The sequence below is a fragment of the Cydia pomonella genome, chromosome 4, assembly GCF_033807575.1.
Source record: "Cydia pomonella isolate Wapato2018A chromosome 4, ilCydPomo1, whole genome shotgun sequence".
Taxonomy (NCBI): domain Eukaryota; kingdom Metazoa; phylum Arthropoda; class Insecta; order Lepidoptera; family Tortricidae; genus Cydia; species Cydia pomonella.
This window is the reverse complement of record NC_084706.1, coordinates 10,595,258-10,621,845: the sequence shown is the minus strand read 5'-3', so window position 1 is coordinate 10,621,845 and position 26,588 is coordinate 10,595,258. Positions and strand designations below refer to the sequence as shown.

The following is a 26,588-nucleotide window of genomic DNA, read 5'->3' as shown; positions in this document are numbered from 1 at the left end:
TTTGTCATTTGTTGTTTATCGCCTAACTGTCAACAGTGTCAATTCGAGAGTTGTGACGTCATCAGAATCTTTAATGACGTTTCGAGTTTGGTCACGTGACGTGTGCCAAAAGATATTTAAAATTCAATATTTACAAAATTATGGTCATTACAGGTCCCCTAAAAGTAGTTTAACATGTTCTTATAATCCAAAAGAATGAATGGGGATACAATTCTTCCCTAAGATTTATAGATGGAAACGACCCTATTGTATCCCAATAAATTCTTTGCTCTTTGGTCTGATAGTGTGGATGTAATTGGCACTTGAATATGACAGTCAGTAATTTTTTTGTATCTTGCAACTTTTATCGCTGGAGTAATCAAGTAACGCACGCTGACGTGACGTCAGTTTCTGTCTTGATGATTTTCTGGCTTAAGTGAATACCGTTTGGCGGCCGATTTTATAAAATTTACAAAAATATAATAAAAACCCGGTATTTCAATAGTTACCTTCAAAATTTTCACGCTTTAAAAATGTCATCAGGACCAGAACCTAAGGCTATGGAAGCGGAAAATCAAGAAGCGGGATCCAGTGTATTTACCGATATAATTTATAGCCCCGTTAATTTGCTATTGACTGTAAACTGTGTTTTTATTGTTGTAGTGATATATAAATTATTAAGGAGTAGGTTTACTAAAAAGTCAGTTGAGGCTGCGACGCCAGAATTGCCTAAAATTCGTAAGGATATGACGGTTGCGGAGTTGCGGCAGTATGATGGGACTCAGCCGGACGGGCGCGTGCTGGTGGCTGTAAACGGGTGGATATTCGACGTTACGCGGGGACGGCGCTTCTATGGACCCGGTGAGTGCATTGTTTTATTAATAGCACCGCATCATCGCGATTGACCCAGTAGATTTGCATTCAACGTACGCGCGTCTCGCTTGTATCATTCACGCCTTTATCAGAAGACCTTGTTTAGGTGACCTTCTATGTGGTTTGTTTAATAACAAAGGCGTTAATTATGACAAACCAATTAAGAGCTGGTCTTAATACTCCTGTGTCATATGTAATACTTTTATGTAAATAGAATTTAAAGAAATAAAATGTTTGAATAATTACATTGAAAATATAATGCAACAGAATTAAAACCTGTTGTCTGCCTCTATCTTTAGTCACTGTTTGTTTTGATGTGTGCAAATAAAACATAATTCTAATCTAAATTAATAAAACATAATTCTCGTCTAATCTAGTCTAAAGAGTGCTTTGCGATGCAGTGGCATTGTTCTAAATTTCTGGAAGGTTTATTCCTAGTGTGAAACTCAACAAGCTAGTTAGCTAGTGTGACACTAAATTTATTTGAAATCAGTTAAATTATTAATGAAGTGTGAACTCTTGACTTGTGACCAATCAGAACATTTTAAACAAAGAGCCAAGGTAGATTCCCAATTGGACTCAGATATACTTGGGTTGCAACTTGTATAAAAACAGGAAACTGTATAACAATAGGCATCCCATAGCCCACATACATTCTATGCAATGCCTTTGTGTCTCATATAAATGCACATTTTGTGGACATTATTTAAATAGTACATTCTTGCTAATCTAGCCCTAATGCTAACACAGAGAGCCAGATTACTGGAATATTAAATATAAAAAAAAATTTGGCCAAGCCCGGAGTCACTGACTCCGGTGATTAGTGTTCCGTCCCATGTAGTTAAGGCATTTGCCTGGATAGATGATACGCAATAGGTATGAATGGTCAAAATAAAGATGCCTTATTATAATATATAGTGCCTCTATATTAGATATATGGAGATTACGGAAAAATAAAAGATATCATTACTAAAAATTATTTTTAACATGTTTATTTAAGAAAAACAAGCTATAATGTAGGGAACAAAACAATGCACCATTTTGTATCGGGGTTATTATGTAAATAGATTTATTACAAAAAATCTTGAAATCAAGTGACACCAACACAATTAGATACAGGCAACATTATTCTACTAAAACCACTATGATTACAAATTCACTCCTACAATACAAGACAGGTAGGTTTAGTTAGTTTTGTTTGTACAGAATATGCCCAATACCAAATAAAGATATATTTGGTATTGGGCATATTCTGCAAATTTTCTGTAAATGTTAATATTCGGCCAGATTATTCGATTGAAGTGCCAAATATTAGACAAATATTTTTTTATTTTATTTGTCTTGTTGCTAACTGTAAAATGTAAAGTCCTCTGGTACTTTAAAATACTTTCTTCCATCAGGTTATGTTTTCCCGTTGTCATTAAAACACAACATGAGACATGTTGAATCCATAGGATGTTTTGATTATTTGGAGTGTTGATTTGTTTGCAAGTCCCTTGCCTTTTGACCTGTTTCTAGGGAATTGTCTAGGAAGCGATGGTTTATTGGAATGATGCAGATGAACCGAATTATTTGGCTGAATGTTCATTTTGGTAAGATCTAAACTGAAAATTTGGCCTATCTCTACTATCTCTAGGTTTTATATTGATGTTAGATACATTGATATTACGGAAGGCAAACTGATTTATAATTGTATGTAAAAAATCGATGAATATTGACCCAAATTTCATACAAATAAAAACCGAGCGGTTTATGATGATTATGCAATTATATGACGGTATTTATTTTAAGGAGAAATTAGGAGGTTTTCCCGAGGGTATGCATACAGTATGGAGTTCTTCAAAAAAGGAGTGTACAGGTAGGTGTACAGGCTAAGGGAAAAGTACAATTATAACATTTATAACCTAGTGTGACCAAAAGCAAATAACACATTGTACTACAAAACCGCCTTCTTCACTTCCATAGGTGTATTTAATGCCCTACCTAATTATATTAAAATGTTGGATGGTAATAAATTTAAGATTTAATTAAAACGGATTCTTACGGAAAACGTATTTTATAGTTTAAATGAGTTTTTCGAAGCGATGGAAGAAGAGCCATATGTGTTAGATGAGACTAAGAATAGATGTTATAATGTATATAGTTGTTATGTATTTTTAAGGCTATAAATTGTACGCTCAAAACGGGCAACTGTTGATAGTGTTGATACATTGTTTATATTTTACACCTTTGTGTACACAGTTTACAATAAATAAATTACTTACTTAAAGGGTCGGCAACGCGCATGTAACACCTCTGGAGTTGCAGGCGTCCATAGGCTATAGTGACTGCTTACCATCAGGCGGGCCGTATGCTTGTTTGCCACAGACGAGGAATAATAAAAAATCATAACTTGGCCATTGAGTCTATTTTCTAAAATAAAGCTATATTTTGCAGGTGGTCCATATGCTACATTTGGCGGTAAAGACGCCTCCCGAGGGCTGGCAACATTCTCCGTAACGTCTTCAGACAAGGAGTATGATGACCTAAGTGACCTCAACTCTATGGAGATGGAGTCAGTTAAAGAGTGGGAGGCTCAGTTCCGAGGTATTTGTCCATTTTAAAGTATAAATATCAATAAATTTTAAAGTATCAGGCCAGAGATGCATGAACGTTGGCGGTAGCTCGGAGCGACTCGCGCCGCGCGCTTCCCGCGTTTGGACGCGCCGGGCCGTTGCGGCGCCTGGTCCCGCCGGGCTCATCGCGCACCCCTGCACAGTGCCCAGTGCGAGCAGAACAAGAGCGTCATGCGCGCTCGCGCTCCGCTGTAGTGTGACGAGGCCTTAAGTTATTAAAACATTAGATTTATTTAAGGCTTCGGTTTGCAAAGCAAAGGCAAAGTTACTTCTGGGAACCTACTAACTAGTAATATAACAAAAAAAAAATGTAATCTGCACATACTATTCTATAAAATTAAATACAATCGTATTCAAATGAAAGGGCGATTTCAAGTTTTCGTCTTTTATATTACATCTCTCCTAAAACTTTTTGTTCAGAGTCTTCTGAGTTTCATATAAATAATTTTCTAATCAAACGAAGCTACCTCATTAAAGTGCCTGTTCAGTAATTCACTTTTTATGATTTTAATTCACTTTGAGGTAGTTTATACATGGAATATCCACTTTTATGTATTTGCCATCTTTACAGAAATTTGTCTCCCATAAAAAAACCTATGCCAAATGTTACATTGGAGAGACTTCCTGAATACCCAAGGGAAAATCCAGTTTATTGGTACATATTACTTATTCGTAAGATAATATTCTTAAAAGCATAAAACAAGTTGTTCAAATGGAAATTCAATTGTGGCCTTGTAAAAAACGGCAAGTGAATATTGTCAAATTGTTTTGTACCAAAAGTTACAAAGTACATAGCAACAAAAATGAGAAAACTCAAACAATCTCATACATTTCACTATGACTGCATTTTTATTTTATAGTATTTTATCTAGTACTGTACCCCTAGTGTAACTTTGATCGACATCATAACGTGACGAACGCGTTTGCGTTAAGTCTCATTTTGTATAGGATTTTGAGTTTCCAAAACGTCCCGCTTGGCGCGCTCTTTCGAAATCCAATACAAAATGAGACTAAACGCAAACGCGTACGTCACGTTTGGAAATCGAATTTAGTTACACTAGGGGTACCGATTACAAAAAAAAACTGCTTTTTTACTGAATCATTCCTTAATATCAAACGATTTAGCTTTCTAAGCTGATAATTTTAAATGTAATAAGACTCGTATAATTGTTTTTAACCAGGATACATGGCAGTATTGTTACAAACTGCAAACATGATAAATGCGCTATCTGACGTAATTCATTATTATTATCAATGTCAGGTGATGTCTATGTCTAATCTAAACGGAACCTGCACTTACAAGTGTAACTAAAATTATCATTATCAAATATATCATTAGCAGGCATTTTATAATGTTTACAAATCCCGAACGAGAAACGAGACATATGAGACATATTTTTAGGGTTCCGTAGCCAAATGGCAAAAAGACGGAACCCTTATAGATTCGTCATGTCCGTCTGTTTTATACTTAGTTAGGCCTCACTTCATGAGGTCTGTCACAAAGGTTTGCCCTGATAAAAGTATGACACTGGGTATCGATAATTAAGACACCTGAACACTTTTACATAGACAATCGTTTATTATTATCGCTAATACAATGTGAATAATCAAAACAATTCTAACAACCTCTCTCACATTAAAAGACCGCCGAAAAAACTGCACTCTTGACAGCTTAAACGTCAGATCAAATGACAATTGTTCCTTTTTAGGTCCAAATCAAACTGTTATATTTTTACAACAAAATTAGCCAAGTTAATATGAATTTTAATTGGTTACAACAAACATACATTTTAAATAATTCTTTGGATCTTTGGATAGAACCTTACACTCGTCCATCCTGACGCGTGTGATGTCCTCACACACGCCACCTTACACTTGGCTAAGGTGAAAGTACAAACATTTCAGGTTACAGTTTTCCTTTTTTCAACATTTTTTTAAATGTATGCCGCAGTATCCGCAGCGCTATTATACCGCAGTATCCGCACAGGTAACATGCCGCAGTATCCGCAGCGTTAGTATGCCGCAGTTTCCGCAGCGCTAACATGCCGCAGGATCCGCAGCTTGAAGTATTTCGCAGTGTTTGTAACTCTATCATGCCGCAGTATCCGCAGCCTAAATATTCATACGCTGCAGTATCCGCAGCTTAAACATGCCACAGTATCCGTAGCATAAACATATAGCCTATTTGTACCATCTGTTGACTTCTGCTTGTTATTATGAACTATTATTTTAACCCAATTATCACAATTTTTTTTTTACACAATTACAGCTACTATTTTACTTTTAAACGGTGTTTAAGTTTAAAAGATCAGTCTCACATATTATGCAAAGAGGGCCTCAGGGAAGGACTCTTTCAGTCTTATTATCTCAAACATATTATCAACTTATCTTATAACATATAAGAACATGCTAGTATCGCAACTATAATATGCCATTTTTGTGCAAACAAGTAACAAGTAAGTTATAATATAACAAATTATATTTCTCCTAAATATTATTCAAACAAAAAGTTACTCAAATATCAACAATATTCTGCTCGACTCATATATTATCATTACTCGTTATGCAAGTCTAATGCAGCCAAATGTATCCATGGCTGCATTCTATCAGCGGAAATAGTAGTTTTATATTTTCTTCTATTCTTTCTTTTAAAACCCTCTATGTCAGATACTTGGTAACGATCATTTCCTAACACTTTTATAACTTTAAATGGTCCTATGTACTTATCTACCAACTTTTTACTCTTACCATCATGGTCATAACTAACTTTAGTTATCTTTACCAGGTCGCCTTCGCTGTAAGAAGTTGCCGGTTTTCGACTACTATCATAATACTTCTTTTGTCGTAATTGACTGTTTTCAATATTTTCAGCAGCCTTTTCGCGAATCTCATCAACATTATCATTCGATTGAGTCACTTCTAAAATAGAGTCGAATTGACTGCTTATCTCACAATTCATTGTAGTTCCAAACAAAACCTCAGCTGGAGTCTTGCCAATTGATTTCTGCAAGGTATTATTCATGCCCCATTGGATTATTCCAACCGAGGAATCCCAAGTCCTTTCGTCTAATCCGTGGTTTTGAGTACTTAACGCCTTGAGAACTGTCCTGTTATAGCGCTCCACTTGTCCGTTGGACCTCGGGCAGGCTACTGCATTATAGACCACCTTTATTTGTTTGCTTTGGCAAAATTCTTTGAAACCGTTCGATGTAAAACTACTGCCTCTATCGCATATTATTCTATTTGGGACCCGAAATGTATAAAATATGTCATCGAGGATCTTAATTACATTCCGGGTTTTTGTATCTCTGACCGGTTTTACGAACGCATATTTAGTAAATGCGTCGACAATGACCAAAAGATACGAATTGCCACTTTTGCTTCTTACGAATGGACCAAGGTGGTCGATATGCAAAGTGTGGAAGGGCTTTGTGACCTTTTCTATTGGATTTAAATATCCCTCTTTAGCATTGGTATTGTCATTATGGTATGCACAGTTTAAGCAAGCTTTTACATACTTTTTTATGAAATGCCTCATGTGTGGGAACCAGTAAGTTTTTTTAATACGATCGAATGTCTTCTCAAAAGCGAAATGCCCTATGTCATCATGGTTTAGTTTACATATCTGCCACCTTGCCCCCTTAGGAACTACCCAGCGCAATTCATTCTTATCGTCATCAACATACCTATAGAGCTGATTATTTTTAATAACGTAACTACTTTTAATTGACTTTATTTCTTCTTCGCTGTCTTTCGTATTTAAAATCCTTCTAATGCGACACAACTCTTCGTCACCCAGCTGTAACGTCAGTAACCAGTTATCTACTTCTATGTGCATTACATTTGGAAAGAACTCATTACGTGACGCACTATCTTCCACTGGCAAAGGAGCGCCTATATTGCGACTCAGAGCATCTACGTGGTTCATCTGGGTACCAGGTCGGTACTCGATCTCATATTGAAACTCCTGAAGCTGCAACCACCACCGGGCAATTCTCGGAATAAGATCGCGTTTAACGAGCGTTGTTCTTAAAGCCCGGCAGTCCGTAACAATTTTGAAAGGAGTTCCAAGGACATACACACGAAATTTCTTTAGGGACTCTACTACTGCTAAAGTTTCTAACTCGTATGCATGGAAATTTTTTTCCTCAGGTGCAGTCTGGCGACTGTAGTATGCGACTACACGCAACGGTTCAAAATCGTCTTTTTTTTGCATCAAAATTCCAGCAAGACCATGCTTACTCGCGTCAGTGTGCACTTCTGTGAATTTTGCGTTAGGGTCATAAATTGTCAATATTGGTCTGTCACTTAATCTGTCCTTTAAAATAGTAAAAGCTTCTGCTTGTTTTTCTGTCCAAGTAAATGGGGTGTTTTTCTTTAGCAGTAATGTAATAGGGTGAGCTATGCTTGCGAAGTTCTTTATAAATTTGCGGAAATAACTTACAAGCCCATAAAATTGCCGAACTTGGTGCTGGTTCTTCGGCTGGGGAAAATCTATCACCGATTGAATTTTCTTTTGGCCCGGACGTACTCCATGGGATGAGATCTCATACCCGAGATAATCTATTTTATCGGATAAGAATAGACACTTCTCTAAGTTAAGAGTTAACCCTGCATTCTTAAATATCTCTAGTATGTTGCTCAGTTTATCAAGGCCTTCATCAATGGTGGTTGATACAATGAGTATGTCGTCCATATAAGTGATGGCATCACTAAACCTGACAGGTCCCAAAACACGATTAATCATTCGCTGAAATACCGCAGGAGCATTTGCCAGCCCGAACGGCATGCGAGTAAATTCATACTGGCCGTCCGGGGTGACAAACGCACTAAGGTGACGACAATCTAATGATATTGGGATCTGATAATACCCGCTTGCAAGATCCAAGGCTGTAAAATATTTCTTATCGGCAAGTCTACTAATTTGGTCCTCTATGATTGGCATCGGATAGCGCTCCTTAATGGTCTTGTTATTCAACGCCCTATAATCTACACATAATCTATATTTCCCATTCTTCTTTTTCACTAATAGAACTGGGCTCGCATAGTCGGATACAGATTCCTGAACAATGCCTGCTTCAAGTAACTCACCAACCATTTCTCTTACCACTTGCCTTTCGGTGTGTGATAGTCGATATGGTGCATAGACTACTGGTCTTTTGTCGCTTAGTTCAATTTTCATCTCTGTATCCTTGACACAACCCAGTTCAAGCAAATTCATAGCAAAACAATCCCTATATGTATTGAGGAGCGTTACTAGGCGACTCTTTTCTCCTTCATCTAAGGTAGTTTCAATTTTAATATCATTAATATTCAGAGGGGTAACTGAATTACTTTGTGTAACTCGCATGCAACTTCGCGCGTCTACATACTGTTTCGCTCGAGCTACCACAGTACCCTGTTCTAAATAAGTTGGAATACTGCCTCCCTGCAGCACTAGTAAACAACTCAGACCCTCATCGTCGAATGAGTAAATGCCCTCTTGTATAATAATTTCACTACCTATACTACCAATAGCCGCAGATGAAATGTATAGGTTACCCACATATTTTGGTTCGGTATACACCTTAAGTAAACATTGACCAACTATCTTTTTATCTTCGCTTGCCTTTAATCGTATATTGTAGTCAGTGTTTTCACTACTTAGAACAGGTAATACATTGTTAATTGAATAAAAATTTAGCTGTTTATTATTTTTCACAATAATTATATGATATTGCTCAGTAAAATCCTGCCCAATCAATATCGGCGCATTTGTGTACTTATCTTCAACAACTAATGCCTCAACACTGCCCACAACATCATCAATTGAAATTTCTACATCCAGTTCACCTGCAACGGGAACTGTTGAATATCCATAAGCATTGATCACTTTAGTAGGGGTTGGCACCGGATTCCCTAATAATATTGCATCACTCAACCTAATTATGGTAACCGCGCTTCCAAGATCAACGAAAGCGTTGTATTTCTTATTATTAACCTTGATTTCTTTGTAATACTTTTTATCACTACCCCCGTTACATATTACATTAACAGAATTAGGTTTTTCCTGTGAACCCTTAGTATAACAGTTTTCTGTTTTGTGCCCCACCCTGTTACACTTTGTACATTTTATGATAGGTTTGGGGCAGTTAGAAGAAATATGGCCCCTTTCACGGCAGTTAAAACACATTTGAGATGTTTTTGTTAAAGTGTCGCTATTTAGTTTTGTCTTTAAATCACTTATTTTTACTGGGTTGGCATAAAAGTCTTTACTACTTGCTAAAAATTCTAAAAGCTGATCTGGGTCTTTGCAGCGTAAAGACTGGGCTGCAGTTCTCAAAGTTCTATCTGTTAAGCCATATATAATGCAGTCAACCGCATTTTTACCAGATATCTGACATTGATTGAGAAGAGAAACTTTTTCATAAAAGTAGTTTTCAACTGATTCACCTAGCCTATATTTCCGCCTTAACATGTCATCTAATAATTTACCGTAATTTTGTTCAAATGGAAAAGCTGAAAGTAGTTTTTCTTGCCATTCACTCCATGTTGACAACATTGCTGGAAGGCTGTCATACCAGGTTTTCGCATTGCCCGCTAACTTTTGTAGTGAAAAATGAATTGTTTGCAAATTATCCCAACCATAGATAGATGCACACTGATTTACTTTATTTATCCACAGATCAATACGATGACCTGGTAGTGACGGGTCAAAAGTAGGTACAACATTGTTTTGAAAAGTTGGCTTTTTAGATGACCCAATAGTCTTAATAATTTCATGCAAATCTTTACTAGTAAAAAAAGTTTCACATGACCTTGTAACAGCTGATTGTCCTGGCAGCAGCTCCAGCTGCGGAGAACTTGCCGCTCTCTGTGGCTCTGGGCTGCGTTGCCTATGATTAGTTTTACCACCTAGATGTGTCTCCCTACTGCGCCGTTGCTCCTGCTCTAAACTGTTATCTCGTTGCGGGTCTCTGCTACGCCACTTCTCATACACTGGACTACTATTGCGACGCGAGTCCCTGCTGTGCCGCTTTCGGTCGTGTAAGCTAACATCTTGCCGCGTTTCCCTGCTGCGACTCCGCCTGTGCTCGGTACTGTCATCTCGTGACTGCGTCATGCGCCGCCGTTGACATCCATTATCTCGCCGCTCTCTACTACGCGCGCAGTGGAGTTTCGGGGTGCCCTCGCTACTAAGCGACGCTTGCCGACGTTTCTTTCTCGCTTCATATGTTCGAACCGGTGATTGTGAAAGACTCTGCCTACTTTCTCTGTGTTTTCGATTGCCGTGCTTTGATCGACTACGAGTGTGGTCACGTCTCTTTGGGGTAGCTAACCTCTTCGTAGGAGATCTTTTGCAGTTATCAGAACTTTCTTGTACCGCACGTGTTCCATTCTTGTTTGTACGGCGGTGGCTCCGTTTGCTTTTATGTTTACGTTTCACTTTCTTTGACGAGGATGGTGAGCGTGAACGAAAGGGCGGCATTACGTTCAAAAGCAAATCCCACTTACTGAAGTATGACACTGGGTATCGATAATTAAGACACCTGAACACTTTTACATAGACAATCGTTTATTATTATCGCTAATACAATGTGAATAATTAAAACAATTCTAACAACCTCTCTCACATTAAAAGACCGCCGAAAAAACTGCACTCTTGACAGCTTAAACGTCAGATCAAATGACAATTGTTCCTTTTTAGGTCCAAATCAAACTGTTATATTTTTACAACAAAATTAGCCAAGTTAATATGAATTTTAATTGGTTACAACAAACATACATTTTAAATAATTCTTTGGATCTTTGGATAGAACCTTACAAAATGTAATACAAAGCATTTAATTTTAAAAGTTTGCTATGATTTGAAGCTTATTTTATACTGATCAAAACGGATTATAATTACTTAAAAATTAAATTCACGTCTTTATTTACTACTTGTTTACTTTGGGATTGTCGCTAGATGCGAACCATTCGAATTCGCGGCTACTTTGTGAAAAATTGTACTAATTTAATAATAGGGAGTAAAAATGAGTGTCACATTAATAAGATAGGTTTAATTGCTTATTTGTATGAACCTCCTTTATTAGAACGCTATTATATCACCAGCATTTATTTCTCCGACAAGTCTGTATTTCAGCTAATTACCTTCAAACTTAGGGTACTTTTTAGTGACACGCTAATTTTTGACTGCCATCCAACGAGTAGGTTTGGTAAAACACGTACAGTTGCACTTTTGGCCACATCAATACACACGAATTATACATTTTAAAAAAGATAAAAGATCCCGCTTTTGTTTTATGCAATATTCAACCATGTAAAAAGAAAAATAAATAGGAATCAAAATCACCTTGAACAGGTCGCACAGGTCGTTTTTTGCACGTATTTTTATAACATTTTTCAGAATACCGTATAGAATTATGGGAAACTGAAACAGCAAATTACGTTACGTTAAATTATATTGTTTGTTGTTCTAAATAAGTTTTCAACCTATATATATTAATATATAAATGCACGTGAAAAGCGCCGAAGAGCCAAAACTACAAATGCTAGAAGGTTGAAATTTACACACTAGGTTGCAGTTATAAAGTGTACACGAGCTAAGAAGCGATTTTTCAGAAATTCAACCACTAAAGGGGGTTAAAAAGGGGGTCAAGTTTACCACCTGTACAACCACTTTGTGAATTTGCAATAAAATATTGAGTATTGAGTAAAAAGGGGATGAAACTTTGTATGGGGTTCAAGTATATTTTAAGCTAGGAACTTGACACTTTGTAAAAAGGTGTTTTATTTAAATAGAAGAAAACAAATTTTAGCGTTTTTGAAAATTCATCCCCTAAGGTGGTGAAAAAGGGGTTGGAAGATTCTATGGAGATCAAATATTTTTTTAAATGCGGGATATGAAACTTTGTATGTAGTCATATTATTAGAACACAAGAAACGTAATTTCAGTGTTTTTAAAAATGTTACCCCTAAAGGGGTTAAAATGGGGTTGAAAGTTTGAATCCATTACCAATGCTTTTAAACTTCTTATAAAGGCATAATAGCCGATTACAAATAAAAATTATTTCGATGATTTTGAAAATTCAACCCCTAAAGGGGGTTAAAAAGGGGATGAAGGTTTATATGGGGTTCAAGTTTTATTTTGAGCTAGGAAGTTGAAACTTTGTAAAAAGGTATTTTATTAAAATTGGAGAAAACGAATTTCAGCGTTTATGAAAATTTCTCCCTCAAGGTTGTTTATCTAATTTGGCTGTTGCGACTGCTGACTAGACGTGTGTGCCGATTGAAAATGATCGGCGGCCGCGTTTGCCAAAAAATCGGCGGCGGCGGCGTGTTTTCGGAGTGAAATCGGCGTGACCTTGACTTTCAGGTTTCTTAAGAAAAATCATTAATTTGTTGTTTTTGTTGAAAATTTGGTCAATCCAGATAGCAGGTCAGTTAATTAGGTATAGTTCTGAATAGACTGTCAGTAAAATAGGCTTTGTAAATGAATATAGGATAAGTATAATAACTTGATATCCCTAGTAACTGGCTTGCATTAAGGGGTTACTTGATCTGTAACTCTCCACTCATGATTCTCATTAAAAATAACGTACTTTAACAAAACAGAACTCCAAATATCCCCGAAATTGGTTAGGAATAGTGGACTGTTACGGCTTCCCTTTAATGGTTATCTTGTCGCCGTACATCGTTCTTTCTCGTTTTCTCCATTTGTTTTTTGTCTCCATGTCGTGCCATCATGGTCATGCCGACCTCTTCATAGCGTTCGACCACGTTTGCCATTCATTCGGCGTAAATTCATGTGTTTTTCACATCATGCGTAATATGTCAAAAGAATCTAAGGGCTCACCCATGGCATGTAGTGAAGAGCTGAGTGGCGATATTGAGCTCTCTGAGAATGGAGGGGTTTGTTCTTTTAGCTATCCCAGGTAAGCACAGCAGTCTTCGTTAACACCACATCTAAAAGCGACAAACTTTGCCACTTGAGGCTCCACGTTTCGGCGCCATGCTGTAATATTGAAAAGACGAGTGCTCGTATCAAGTACACTTTCGTTGCACGTCGAATACATCTGTTCTTCCAGATCTTGTCGAGGATAGCCATAGAACTCTGAGCCATGTCAGCTCGGCGACGTAATCTTAGGACTAGGAGGGCCGACCCCAAGAGACATGGGAAATAGGCTCGGGAAAAGAAAAAGGAGCATGCTGCCTTCGTATGTGAGGCAATGTGAATTCACAATTAACAGGAATAAATCCTACTTTATATATCGCTTCCTCATCTTTCTTGACGCTGAATACTGAGGATTACTCAGTTACTTTAATTTGTATGCCAAATAGTTTGTGCAACTGGCTATTCTGTTTCATTTAATTAATAATTGATGTATATCAGACAACTATAACACATGTAATACAAAAAAGTCCATATTGTAATCCAAATACCAACTTGGAATAGCTAATTGTTAACACTCAAGGTCACGCCGATTTCACGCCGGCGGCGTGGCAAAAAAGTCCGGCGGCGGCGGCGCGCTAGCGCGGCGCACACGTCTACTGCTGACGAGTGTGCAGGGGCATTGTCGCGCTGACAAAGGATTTTTTTCTTTGCCAGATGTGGCCGTTTTTTCACAACTTCTGCGTTAAATGTTTCCAACCAAGTAGCATAATAAGGGCCATTTATTGTTTTACCTTTCTCTAAATAATCTATATAAATAACCCCTTTGGCTGTCCCAAAAAACAGTGGCCATTACCTTTCCTGCCGAATTAACGGTTTTCGCTTTCTTTGGGGCCCGTTCGTTAGCAGAAGTCCACTGTTTTGACTGATTTTTCGTCTCTGGCGTATAATGGTGGATCCACGTTTCATCTACCGTCACAAATCGACGTAAAAATTCATTAGGATTACGCTTGAATTTGGCTAAGCATTGCTCGGAAGTTGTTTCACGAAGTCGTTTTTGATCGGCTGTCAGCAAACGCGGCACCCATCTTGCGGAAAGCTTTTTCATATTCAAAATATTATGCAAGATATGAAAAACTCGTTCAGATGAAATGTGTACAGTCTCAGCTATCTCACCAATCTTCACTCGACGGCATTCAGTAGTCACTTCAATCGGCCTTCCAGAACGTTCTGCGTCATTGGTAGTGGTAAGTCCAGAACGAAATTCTGTAAATCACTTATGTACAGTCAAGGTATTAAATATCGATACGGACAAAATGACAAAAATATGTACACACTACTTTAATATATGGGCAATAAGGTCGTGTATACATATTTTTGGCACTTTGTCCGTATCGATATTTAATACCTTGACTGTACCATTCCATGAGAAGGAGCAGATTCCCCATAATATTTTTTTTAAACAGTTTTCAGTCTCTTTAATAGTTTTTCCACGTAAAAAGTAATGTTTAATTAACACAAGAAATTCGCTTTTCTCCATTTTCCAACAATTTTACGATCGTATTTGACATTATGCCTCAAAAACTTTTTTATTGCCCCCGCCTTTAAAAAAAAAAACTGCTAGCTACCAAGGAATTCAGTATTATAATTAAAAAGTTTATATGTTAAAATAATTTTTGTTTTACATAGTCACTGACTTCTCAAACCGCCCTCGTATTTGATTTTTCTGTGATGGTTTTTACAGAATTTCACGACATAATTAGGCATTTAAAAAAATGGGAATTGCTTTACGTGACGCCTTTCCACTGTGATGGTTACTAAATGCGATTTTGACATGTATTAGGCTGGAGAAAACCGGCCGTTTTTTGAGAGAAGTCGTCGACATCTCTTCTAAATACCTAAAACTGGTAGGGATATGGTTTTATCGGTTTTAGTTTATCGAGGAGGGTTGAAAAGTGGGAACAGATGGCGGCCGACCATCATTGATATTTTTTCACATCTTGAGCCCTATGGGATCGATCGATTCGTGTGAGATGTCGTTTGAAAGAATATAAAACATATGATTTTTACCGTGCATGAATGGCATAAGTACTGCTAAAATATGCTTCCAACTCAATAAATTATAACTTTAATGCAATTAATGTTATTGCAAAATTTACGAGAAATTATATGAACTTTCTAAAAATATAAGTTTATTTTTGTTTATGATATTACACAACCAAGTAATGATGAATTTTGTTAAGCATGGGTCACTGCGCACCGTCATATAAATCCGAACAATCAATTAGAAGACGTAGAACAGCTCTATAATAGCTACATAGTTAGAGCTAATAGAGGTCCACTAAAAGTAGTACAACATGTTCTTATAATCCAAAATAATTTATTGGTATACAATTTTGCCCTAAGATTTGTAGATGGAAACAACCCTATTCTCGTGATTTTTTGTGAGCCTGTTCGATAATTTTGTTTTTGTAAATTATTTAACAACTGCGGAGCCAATTGAAAGGCAACTCACAGAGAAACAATTGTTAAGATTCTAAACGATACTGTCTGTTATTTCTTATTATTGATGATTTATTTATCTATTTACAGAGAAATACGATTTAGTGGGGCGCCTCCTGAAGCCGGGAGAAGAGCCTACGAACTACTCGGACGAGGAGGGAGATGACACCGACCCACCCACCGCCAATTCCGTCGACAAAAAGGACAACTAATTACAACAAATTATTTACTTTATACATCTTTATTCGAATTAAGGTGCTGGTGGACTTGGGCCTTCACTTGTAACATAGAGTTATCTGTTGTTGTCTGTTTATAACTCGGATACTAAAATGACAGTGCTATCGGCCAATCTACTACCCAATCAGCCCAATGCAACTGACATTTTAGCTGTAGATAGAGCGCCACTGCAACTTTAATTTATGGGAATTGGTACATAAAAACTGAGTTTAAGTACTCCATTGAAACGACGACACCGCTGCCTCTGCTTTTCACTAAGTCAGCGAGCATTCATAAATGCACACACAACCCTGAAGTTGTGTTTGTGATATTTATATCATATATCTACGAAGATTTTTTACTGTTTGTCAGTTGAGAACTCTTTAGAACATACAATGAAATAATAAAACCGTTTTCATCTATTCTTGTCCATTAAAAGCACTTGTTGTTACAAGTGAATGTTTATAGCATATGTATCACCTTAATAACATTAGCTTTGGATACCATTTGGAAGTAAAGCACTTACATAGGTTTACAATCCTCAACGGTGTTTTTAATTTCGCAAATTGCGACTTGCGAAGAAAATTGTATTTCGAATAATATATTTCTTTGCATTCGTGATCCGGACACAGAATCGCATTATAGCGTGTAGTGTTCGAAGCACATTTTCAATATTCGCGACGTCGACACAACATGGCACTCGCTACTTTAAGCTTTTTTAATACCAAAAGGTGGTTGATAAAAATATTATATAGAGCAAGCCAAAAAAATTATAACTGATAAATGTTTCTGCTGGCATTTATTTACTCAAACACTAATTTAAATTGTAAATTCCAATGTTCAAGTTCAATTAGCTTTAATTCTATGTATTGATAACTTTCAAGAGCAGTCTAATTTAATTTTAAGGCTGTTTTTTTTTCATACGGTTATTTTGATTGGGTTACGATAATTACAGACCACCTATCCAAAACGTCATCGGCTTGTTATCAACTGTAGGATCTCAAACAGTCATCAGTGATAGTGTTGATTTTTATCCAATTTATACCACCAACGTCTTAATAATACACATATTTTACTATTTATGAACTAAAGCATAAAAAATAGGTATTTTGTACATTATACACTCATCCATAAAGGTGAACTTTACGAGAATGCAGAGTTAAAAACCGGATATCAAGAGGAAGTCTTGGAAATATGCATTGGTTTAAATTATTCGTTTAATTAATTAAAATTTCGTTTTTCGGTTTAATTTTACAACAACAATGTCCTATAATATTTATTTATTTTCGTCAATAAGATGTATGAATTATACCCACCATAACTATATTCTTTCGCGCAGTTAAATGTGGTCGATGTCACTTGCCCAAAATTGACAGTTAAAATTTGATGCCGAGCACACATATTGGACCGACGTTTGCGCAGCAATGCGGAGGAATAAGATAGCAATATCGTTTGCTCCCTCTAACACGAAACCGCGTCCCTTAAAGTAGCTTACGTTGGCTCAATATGTGTAATTGTGTACTCAGCATGAAAGATACCTAACGACTATTACGACCAACTTGCATTCGGAATCTAATCCTATGTGAAAACTTAATAAGATTATCTTAAAATAAGAGTCTTACCCCCTTATTCATAAACGCGTACTAAAGTTACGATGCCGCTAATCATCGTTTGTCACTTTCCATCATACCAATACGTCGGAAAGGGACAAACGATGATTATCGGCATCGTAACTTTAGTACACGTTTATGAATAAGGGGGTTAATCTCTATCGTTATGTTATATAAATTGTCTATATAATATCTGATTTTAGTTGATAAAAATCAGAGACCATGTATAATTATCATAACCCTGTGAATTTATTCAGTAACCATATCTATTATTCAGATTCTTAATTTAAGATCGCGCGGAATGTCCATTTTGTAGAATTATACAGAGCTGACATACAAATGTAATAATTGAACACCGATTTTGGCGTAAGAGACTAGACATACGTCAGTCCTACACATAGGACTAATAAGGGGCTCTTCTTATGGTTTTGAACTATGATGTTATAGATGTAAAATTGATAATAACTAAATGTACACGTATCTATATAAAGTGTTGTATTGTAAGCACTCAACTCTTGAGAGTGATTTGTTGCTAATATTTAATATTCTATATATATGGTTATATTTTATCGCCTTGAAACTGTTGTTTTTACTGAATGTTTCAATTTATATTGTCCAATTAATGAAAGACTGAGTGTTTACATAGTATGTTGGTTGAATAGCAGGTTTATTTATCACGAGTAATGCAAGTAATATTTCTATATCCAATTCTTAACACTAATATTCATGCTATAGGTTCAGCGATGCACACAACCGGTTAATCCAAACATGTCATGTAACAGCGGGATTTTGAAATTAATGTTTTTTTGCGTACCGATTACGAGTTCCACACCCATCTGCAAGTTTGAACAAAAAGTTTCTTCAAGGCATTTACTCAATTTCATTACTTTTTGTATTGACAATGACTGAAATAGCATGAGTTATAAGAACGTTTCCGATAATCTACTTATGGTATCGGATTATTCACTAAGGGCCTGTTTCACAATGTCCAAGTATTAGATAGGATAGCTAATTAACAAATAAATTAATTGCCAGATAAATCTTCATCCTAAACTTAGCACTTTATCTACCAATTAAGCTTATTTGAAGAATGTGAAACGCTAAAAATGACTTTATCTACATACATATCATAAACCCTCTATGATGCCTTCAAAATCCGTAAATAATGGCCAACATTACGATAACTTGTTTTGTTACAACAAATTTCTTATCTGTGATAATGTTGTAATTGCTTTATAACTCAACATCAAAATCGATTTGGTTATGACATTCAAATTTGGAACATCTCTGAAACAAAAGCAATTTGATTTAACCTCTATTCCAATATCAGTCGAGATGCCTTTTTGTTCGAAATGAAATGTCAATTGCATACAATTTTGACATATCTCGCATGTTAGTATGTATCGCATGATATACGGAAATAGGCCTCCGACTCTAGTTTGCCTGTGATTAAAAAAAAACTACGAATGCGTGACATGCGTGAAAAAAGTTTTCATTTACTGCCATTTAACGTACAGTTCATCTTTTAATTAGGTTTAAGTATAAAATGAATATGTTTTGTGGTTTTTAAAGTAACCATCGCAAAAGTTTCGTGTAAAATGAGCGATAAAAATATTTCGGTGACGCCACCACATATCCACGTGTTCCGCCAACAGAGCATCGATGCCCCAACGTTGGCTGTAATTTGGGTTGGGGAATATATCATAGAAAGTTTATATTATGTGTGTGTGTGTTCAGTATATGTAACTGTACATAATTAGGCATTAAAACACTCGTGTGATCCTTTTAAGAAACTCACTTCGTTCGTTTCTTAAACCCACACTCGTGTATTTTAATGCCTTTTATTATGTAGCAGTCACATAAACTACTATTATTCGTCAGAAAGGTGGCAAGTAGCTTATTTAAGACTTTACTTGGTTATTGTGAAAAAGGCCCTTAATCTAATAGTTTAAATATCGTGCACTTTCACATTCATTAATTCGCTCATTAACTACATTTTCTTTGCAATTAATAATACTGTATGTACTTTTGTGAGTAACCATTCATCTTAACTCTCCTGCCCACACCTATACCTATTTTATAATGTAGACATTAGGGGCTTAATTTACAGAACGTCCAGCGACTAATATCGAAAGAAATCATATTTAAAATGGCTGTAAACACCATAAGTTTAATAATGTGCGTAATTTAGTTACTTATTGAATTTGGTGTTCACTAAGCTCGGTCTTCTGTTAACCATTTTGACTTTGAAATTAAGGGTGTATTCCCATCTGTCCCCGCCGGGCACAGATGGGAATAAGCGCTACATACAAATAATTCCCATCTGTGCTCGCCGCTTGTATGGCGTGGTTACGTGGGGCGGGCACAAATGGGAATACACCAAATTAAGACTGTGTTGTTCGCATGTAGACATTAGATCATCATAAAGCATATATGATAAATTGACTGACCGATACCATAAAATAAAGAATCCGCCACACCACTGCTGTTCTTTGTATGTAGAGCAGTTTTGCCAACTTCGCTACTTCATCTTTCCAATATTTTCTTCCACTCAAGAGGGCGAGGAAGAAACAGTACAGTCGACAAATAAAAACTTGTAATGAAAAAGATTTGAAAAAGGTATTTCAATCCTCTAAACTGAACGAGATAGAGATAAAACGGGCTTTGAAACCAGTTAGGAAGGAACTCGCCGCTAGGAGCATATAGCCTTTAATAGGGTATACTATCAACGTCGGTCGTCGTTTGGTCGGTGCCCCAACTTAAAAACCATGTACCCATACGAGTTGTCTAGAAAAGTGGATACTTATGTTAGGGAACCGACTATCGTTACTACCTGTTAGTACCTATTAGTACCTGTTTTTATCAAAGTCACCACTCCGCCCTAAAATGCGGCTTGACTATGGGTTGCACACTATAAGGTAGTTTACCCTCAACATATTATTTCCATACGAGTGATGAAGAGCATTAGTATGCATATTTATATTGTATGGCTTTATGAACTTGTTATGTTTATTTATTTTCAATTTGTAGCGGTACTTAAAAGCTGTATGTCTTGGTAGTTGGTATTGATTAAAAAACAGGAATGATTTTTTAACAAATCTTACAGTTGTGCATAATAATACATATGTACATATTATTTAACTAATTGAAATAAGGATATGAAGGATGTTTAAAGTTTCTTTTAAATGTTTTTTGCAACAAAAATAAATTAGAATTTTCTAATAAATTCGACATCGACACATCACTAGTGAAAAACATGTTTAAAGCGGTATTTTAATGTATAGTTCTTTTGTTGAAATCATGTTTTGTTTATTGTTACTGTGTGTTTTTTTTTTATGAAACTTGGTGTATGTATGTTTTAGGTTAACAATAATTGTTATTCAAACCCCTTTTGAACTAGTTTTGTAAGTTATGTTACTGCATTTTAATTTTTTTTAACTGCTAATTTAATTTGAGTATGCTTAAATAATTAATCCAGCCTTTACACATCGTAAAAACATCACTAAGTATAATATTTTTAAGTTGAGCTAGAAATTTACTTAAATAGTAGTGTACGGTCGAGGAAATTGATTCTTTAGCAATTTGCGGTTCAAGTTATTTTTGTTGTACATACTTATGCTAAGAGCTGTCCAATGTAAATTGAACCGTAAACTCCTAAAGAATCAATTTCCTCGACTGTACCTAATGAAAAACACGTGTTTTAGGAACATAGATACTATTTATTTATTAATGTTGAACAAAATTTAAAACTGTCTACATGTCCTTAATTAGACCTTATTAACACAGGAGCATCTGCCTATCAAAAGACATTGCTCGAGGTTGTTAACTATCGAACGTGGCAGTGTTAACTATGATCTACGATGCGCCCTTCAAATTATACTATGCGTGTTCCAAGAATTATGTGGTCGCACCTCAGTGTGGCTAGCGTTGAAACGATATCTACACTTATCTTAAGATACTATCCTACTTTAAAGGCTCTTCCATATTTAGTTCGGAAGCGCGAAGACTGCGCACGTTTAAGAACCCGAGCCGCAGATTTGCGCCTATTTCCTAAATTTTTTTGACTCGCGTTTGTCCCGCGACAAAAAGAGTGCAAACTGTACTATCGCCTCCTCATTGGTTCGTAGTTATTATTCTGCGTCTTTCTCGCGTGATTTATGCACTTAATGTGAAGGGCCCTTTATAAACCTGCCTGAATAATGATAATGACACTTAAGCCCCCCCAGACTATGCGCGCGAATCGCGGCGCGACTTCGCGGAGCGAACATACCGCGACGTTGACGTAGACTCCACACTCGCACATCTTCACCTCACGGCGATTTCGCAGTTTGGTTCGCGGCAAGATGACGCCGAAGCGTCAGCTGATCGGATTTAGTTTGCGGCAAGGCACTGATTCAAACTGGGAACTGTCATGATTTTTGATTGATCAAGTTCGCACCCAATATAACCAAGTAGCCGCCATAGAAGGTTATGCCAGTTTAACAGATTAACCGACTCGTGAGCGAATCGCGGCGCGAAGCGATTGCGAGTGTGGAGTCTTGCAAGTTCGCGCTTCGCGTCGCCTTTGATGCGGGCCAAATACCGACAAAAAACGGGGAATAAGGCGCGAAAGCGTGAACAATCTGCGAAATCGACGCGAGGGCCATCCACACTCGCGTTCGCGGCTTCGCGCACGAGTGTGGAGGGCCCTTTACATCCACACTAAAAGAGAAAGATCCCGCAATTTGCGAACTTCTGTTTTCGCGGTAGGCTCCTTGATATCAGGCCCGACGTCGGGCCCTAGCAAGTGTTTTTCCGTTTCACCAAACATCAGGACATCGTTGACAATATTTAAAATGTAAACAAATGTTTCATACGCAAAAATATCAAACATTGAACATTTTTGGCAATTAGAGAAAGTATTGTTTACATTTCGTGCTGATATTCCGTGAAACGGAAAACGATTATCAGGCTAATAGGGAATATTACGCGAAACTCAGCGTAGGGGGCGCTACTACCACAATCGGAAGGACTACCGCGCAATAAGAAAATCGAAATTTCGTTATCTAACCTCTCTATCACTCTTGCATATTCGAGCGATGAAGAGGCAGATAACTTAATTTCTATTATCGCGTTTCCCGGTAGCCCCTTTGTAAACAAACCGCCTAGATGCATCAATATCCGGGTCCACAGTCCACACTGTGTGGACTAGTGTGGACCAGGCTAATGTCATATTTTATTATTTGCGAAAACTTGTCAAAAAACAGTTTAAGGCACAGAATGTATAAGTTACTCTTATGGTTTAAGAAAGTTGCTAGTGCTGCACTCTGGCGGCAGAACATTGCAGTAATACTCGCTATTAGGCAAACGAGTCAAAGTACAGAAGAACATGTCGAAGATGTTTTGCTGGCGCTAAACGAAGAAAACGAAAGATTTATTGTAACATGTCACATAAATTTAATTAAAGCGTTTTATATAATTCTAATTGTATTTAATTTTTAACTCCTTATAGACGCTTATATTCAGTGGCGGGCCAAGACGAAAATTTGGTGTGGGCAAGGTACATTTAGCGAGGCTCTCTGGTGGCGCAAAAAATAACTTTTCAGTTTTTACTTTGCGTCCGAGTTATACTTATTTACTGCGCGGCCCGAGCACTTATCAGACATTAAATATATTACAACGGGTCACTCACGTATGGTAAATCGAAAACGCTCGACATGTTTCACTCCGTTCCGAGGAGTGTCGTCAGGAGCTTGCGTTGCTTGCACTTGATCAGAGGCCCTACCGCGAACAGCGAAGTTATAAGCGCCTTAATTGGAGTAAAAGAGAAAGATGTTCGTAATTTGCGAACTTTGGTGTTCGCGGTAGGCTCTCAGGGTACAACGAGATCGAGTTTTGGCGCCCATGGTTGAAGTATTTACCCAAATTGCAGTTAAATAAAAGCCGGCCATGCTCAGTTTAAGGTCCCTTAGTATATCCATCCACATACACAATAGGCTGCCTTAAAAAGGGGCTATGAGGGCATCAACATCGTGCACATAACAATCTAAAGGAGGACAAATTTTGAGAGGTTGGAATAGAACCAAAGGTCAAGTGTAAGAATGGCTCAAGGCTGATCTCCTCATAGGGTTGAATGCTTAAAGCTTTCTTGCGGGACGCGTTCTTGGGAGGCCTAAAGACCAGCTTTGATAGAGCTGAGATCAGACAAGAGCCAATCGCTGTTTTAAAAACTATATGGTAGGTAGCTCGGAACGATGGATTGGAGCTTCCGATTGAGGCCCAAGGTCGGGCTTAAGAGAGAAAACAAATTGCACCAATGCTATGTTGAAGTGAGACCGAAGGCTGAGCTTCGCATAAGGCCGAAGGTTCAAGGCGTCCGATTCCTTGTAAAGCTGAAAACAGCTGCAGGAGTGCTCTTCTGAGCTCTGCTGATCTTGGAATTGATTTTATAGGGTCAATGTGATCTCACCTCTTCTGCTGCTCGATCTTGTGCGCATTTGCTGGTATAATTCGGTCTTCAAGGGGCCTCGAACTCGACCTTCAGGCCTTTCTCTTTTTAACTCTTAGAAAATTAGGTCGATATGATCGCGGCTCTGCAGTAACTCTGCCTTCGGCCTCGGTATGTGCATTTCAGGATTATAGTCCTACGTGGAACGCGCCCTACGGCTTCTTGGAGCCTCACCTTGAAGCTCATCACCTTCATCACGCTTGCGCTCTTCATTGTAGACGACTGTCCCCCCCCCCCTAGTCTTAGGACTTAGCCTGTCGAAAAAAAGAACATTTATGACATTGACATGTGCCATATTATTATAGTTTGTCAAAGGTCTCATTTCAAACATAGACAGAGGGAGTCATACTATCTTTGTCTTACACTAGTACTAGCAACCAAAAGAAAAGGATGAGTATAGTTTTTTTGTTCTTATTTACTGACAAATTGGTTTGACCAACTATATGTCAGATCAGGGCGGCTACCGGTAAAATCGTAATTCGTCAATTGCGGGCATTTTTCTCTGTCACTCTAATTAGGTGCGTCTTAATGAGATTCCCTGATTCTGGGGGCATACCGCGAAAACCGAAATTCGCAAATTGCGGGGATCTTTCTCTTTTACTCTTAGTAAGACGTAATCAGAGTGACAGAGAAAAATGCCCGCAATTGACAAATTTCGATTTTCCCGGTAGCCGCCCAGACGTGAGCGTGACAGTCGGTCGAAGCTAAAATACATCTCTCGAAACGATAAAAGTAAAGTAAATCCCAAAGAAATATAACAATTGAAAGTATACGTAGCAACATATCGGTTCTAAAATGGTTTTCAATTTTTTATTTACCAAGAACAAAGTATCTACGGTACTACTTGGTATGTGAAATAATATTTATCACAATTTGTTTAGGTTAAGTAATGTAACAATTCGCGAAGTCTAACAAGTGGACTTATAAAAAAACAAAAAAGTACAGTAATCTTTTATATACATTACAGAATGCGTGGGTAAGATCTACCTAATACTCCAATTTCAACTACATAATTTAATTTATTTAACAAACTCATTTTGTTCAGAATCAGTGCGGAATGCCAGTAAGAAGACTGGTGGCAGCACGAAAAATACGAATTGCAAAGTAAAACCGAAGCACAGAGGATGGAAGAAACAGGATGGTCATACTGTGCAGGCAGGCAACATACTTGCGACACAGAGGACTCCTAGGTTTCATCCTGGACTTAATGTGAGTGCATTAGAATCAGAAACTCCGCCTTTACTTTAATGAAGTATCTGTTAGTATCTTCTGTAAATGATAACTAAGCCACATTTACATGGTTTCTAGAACTGCATACAAGTTCTTGAACCATCCATGCAATATCCATCCATTTTTGTTACATTGCAGTATTCGGTAGATCAACTGAATTAATTGTACTCTGTAATTGAATATTAAATGCCAGTTCTTGAACCATCTAAATGGGGCTTTACAGGGTCGACCATAAGTCAGTTAATATTTAAAATGTTATTTTGAATCACAAAACATTTGCACAGGAAATAAAATATTTATTTGTAATGAAAATGGACAAAATGAGATATTATTTTTAAAAGAAATATAATCTAAATTGTAACCCTTTTTATTCTTGGCCCTCTTGTAACCTGAATCTGAAAATTTTCATAGCTGCCTGAAAAGCATTATGGGAAATTTCTTGCATTTTTCACATATTTTTTTTAAATCCATTGATGATGATGAATTTTAGTAATTAGCTGGCTGAGAAATTTTTACTTCTAAGATATCCCCAAAGAGAAAAAAAACCCTGCCCTGTTTATGTTTAGTTCATTTATAAAGTCTGTCACATAATGTTTTCAGGTCGGATTTGGTCGCAACGGCACACTGTTTGCCATGGAGCCTGGTAAAGTTGTTGTGACATGTGAGAGATTTGATCCTAACTGGGAGCATACATGGGTCCAGCGGGTGTATGGAGGCCGGGAACAACAGACCATCTACAAGAAATACTTTAATGTTATACCAGAACCACAGCATCAGAGGTTCAAGCTGGTTGATGAAGTATAGATCATTTAATATTTTTGTGTAAATAGTTTATATAGTAATATAGAATTTGAGCTTAGTGTCGCTGTTACATTATGCCTTTTGTTATTCTATCATTATTACTACTTAGTACTTACTTATGCTAAATCCTATGCTGTGTTAATTGGGAGTATTGCTGCAATGTTCGGCTGCCAGAGTGTAGCACTAGCACAAACCGTAAAGAGTAACATATACATTGTATGTATATGTTGCTCTATGGTTTACGGTGCCATAAACACATTTTTGATAAGGTTTGATAGATTATTTGATAGTAATAAATAAATATAATTGTGTGTATGCTAATGGCGTCCCCTACGGAGAGTTTTTTGATGAGACTTGAGATTACTCACAAGGAACAAATTTTAGTGAAGCTTGTTGGTGGAATA

The 26,588-nt window shown here is 37.1% G+C and overlaps 2 protein-coding genes across 2 annotated transcripts; both read left to right on the top strand.

Moving 5' to 3' along the window:
• The first annotated feature begins 329 nt into the window (after window positions 1–329).
• On the top strand, window positions 330–23,130 carry LOC133517063 (membrane-associated progesterone receptor component 1-like). Its single transcript, XM_061850204.1, has 3 exons — window positions 330–840; window positions 3,289–3,438; window positions 15,931–23,130. Exons 1-3 carry the CDS (start codon window positions 513–515, stop codon window positions 16,050–16,052), a joined length of 600 nt encoding a protein of 199 aa, XP_061706188.1. The 5' UTR covers window positions 330–512; the 3' UTR covers window positions 16,053–23,130.
• A 1,636-nt stretch (window positions 23,131–24,766) lies between these two features.
• Window positions 24,767–26,254, top strand: LOC133517062 (large ribosomal subunit protein bL27m). Its single transcript, XM_061850203.1, has 3 exons — window positions 24,767–25,000; window positions 25,199–25,362; window positions 25,984–26,254. Exons 1-3 carry the CDS (start codon window positions 24,949–24,951, stop codon window positions 26,185–26,187), a joined length of 420 nt encoding a protein of 139 aa, XP_061706187.1. The 5' UTR covers window positions 24,767–24,948; the 3' UTR covers window positions 26,188–26,254.
• The last annotated feature ends 334 nt before the right edge of the window (window positions 26,255–26,588 follow it).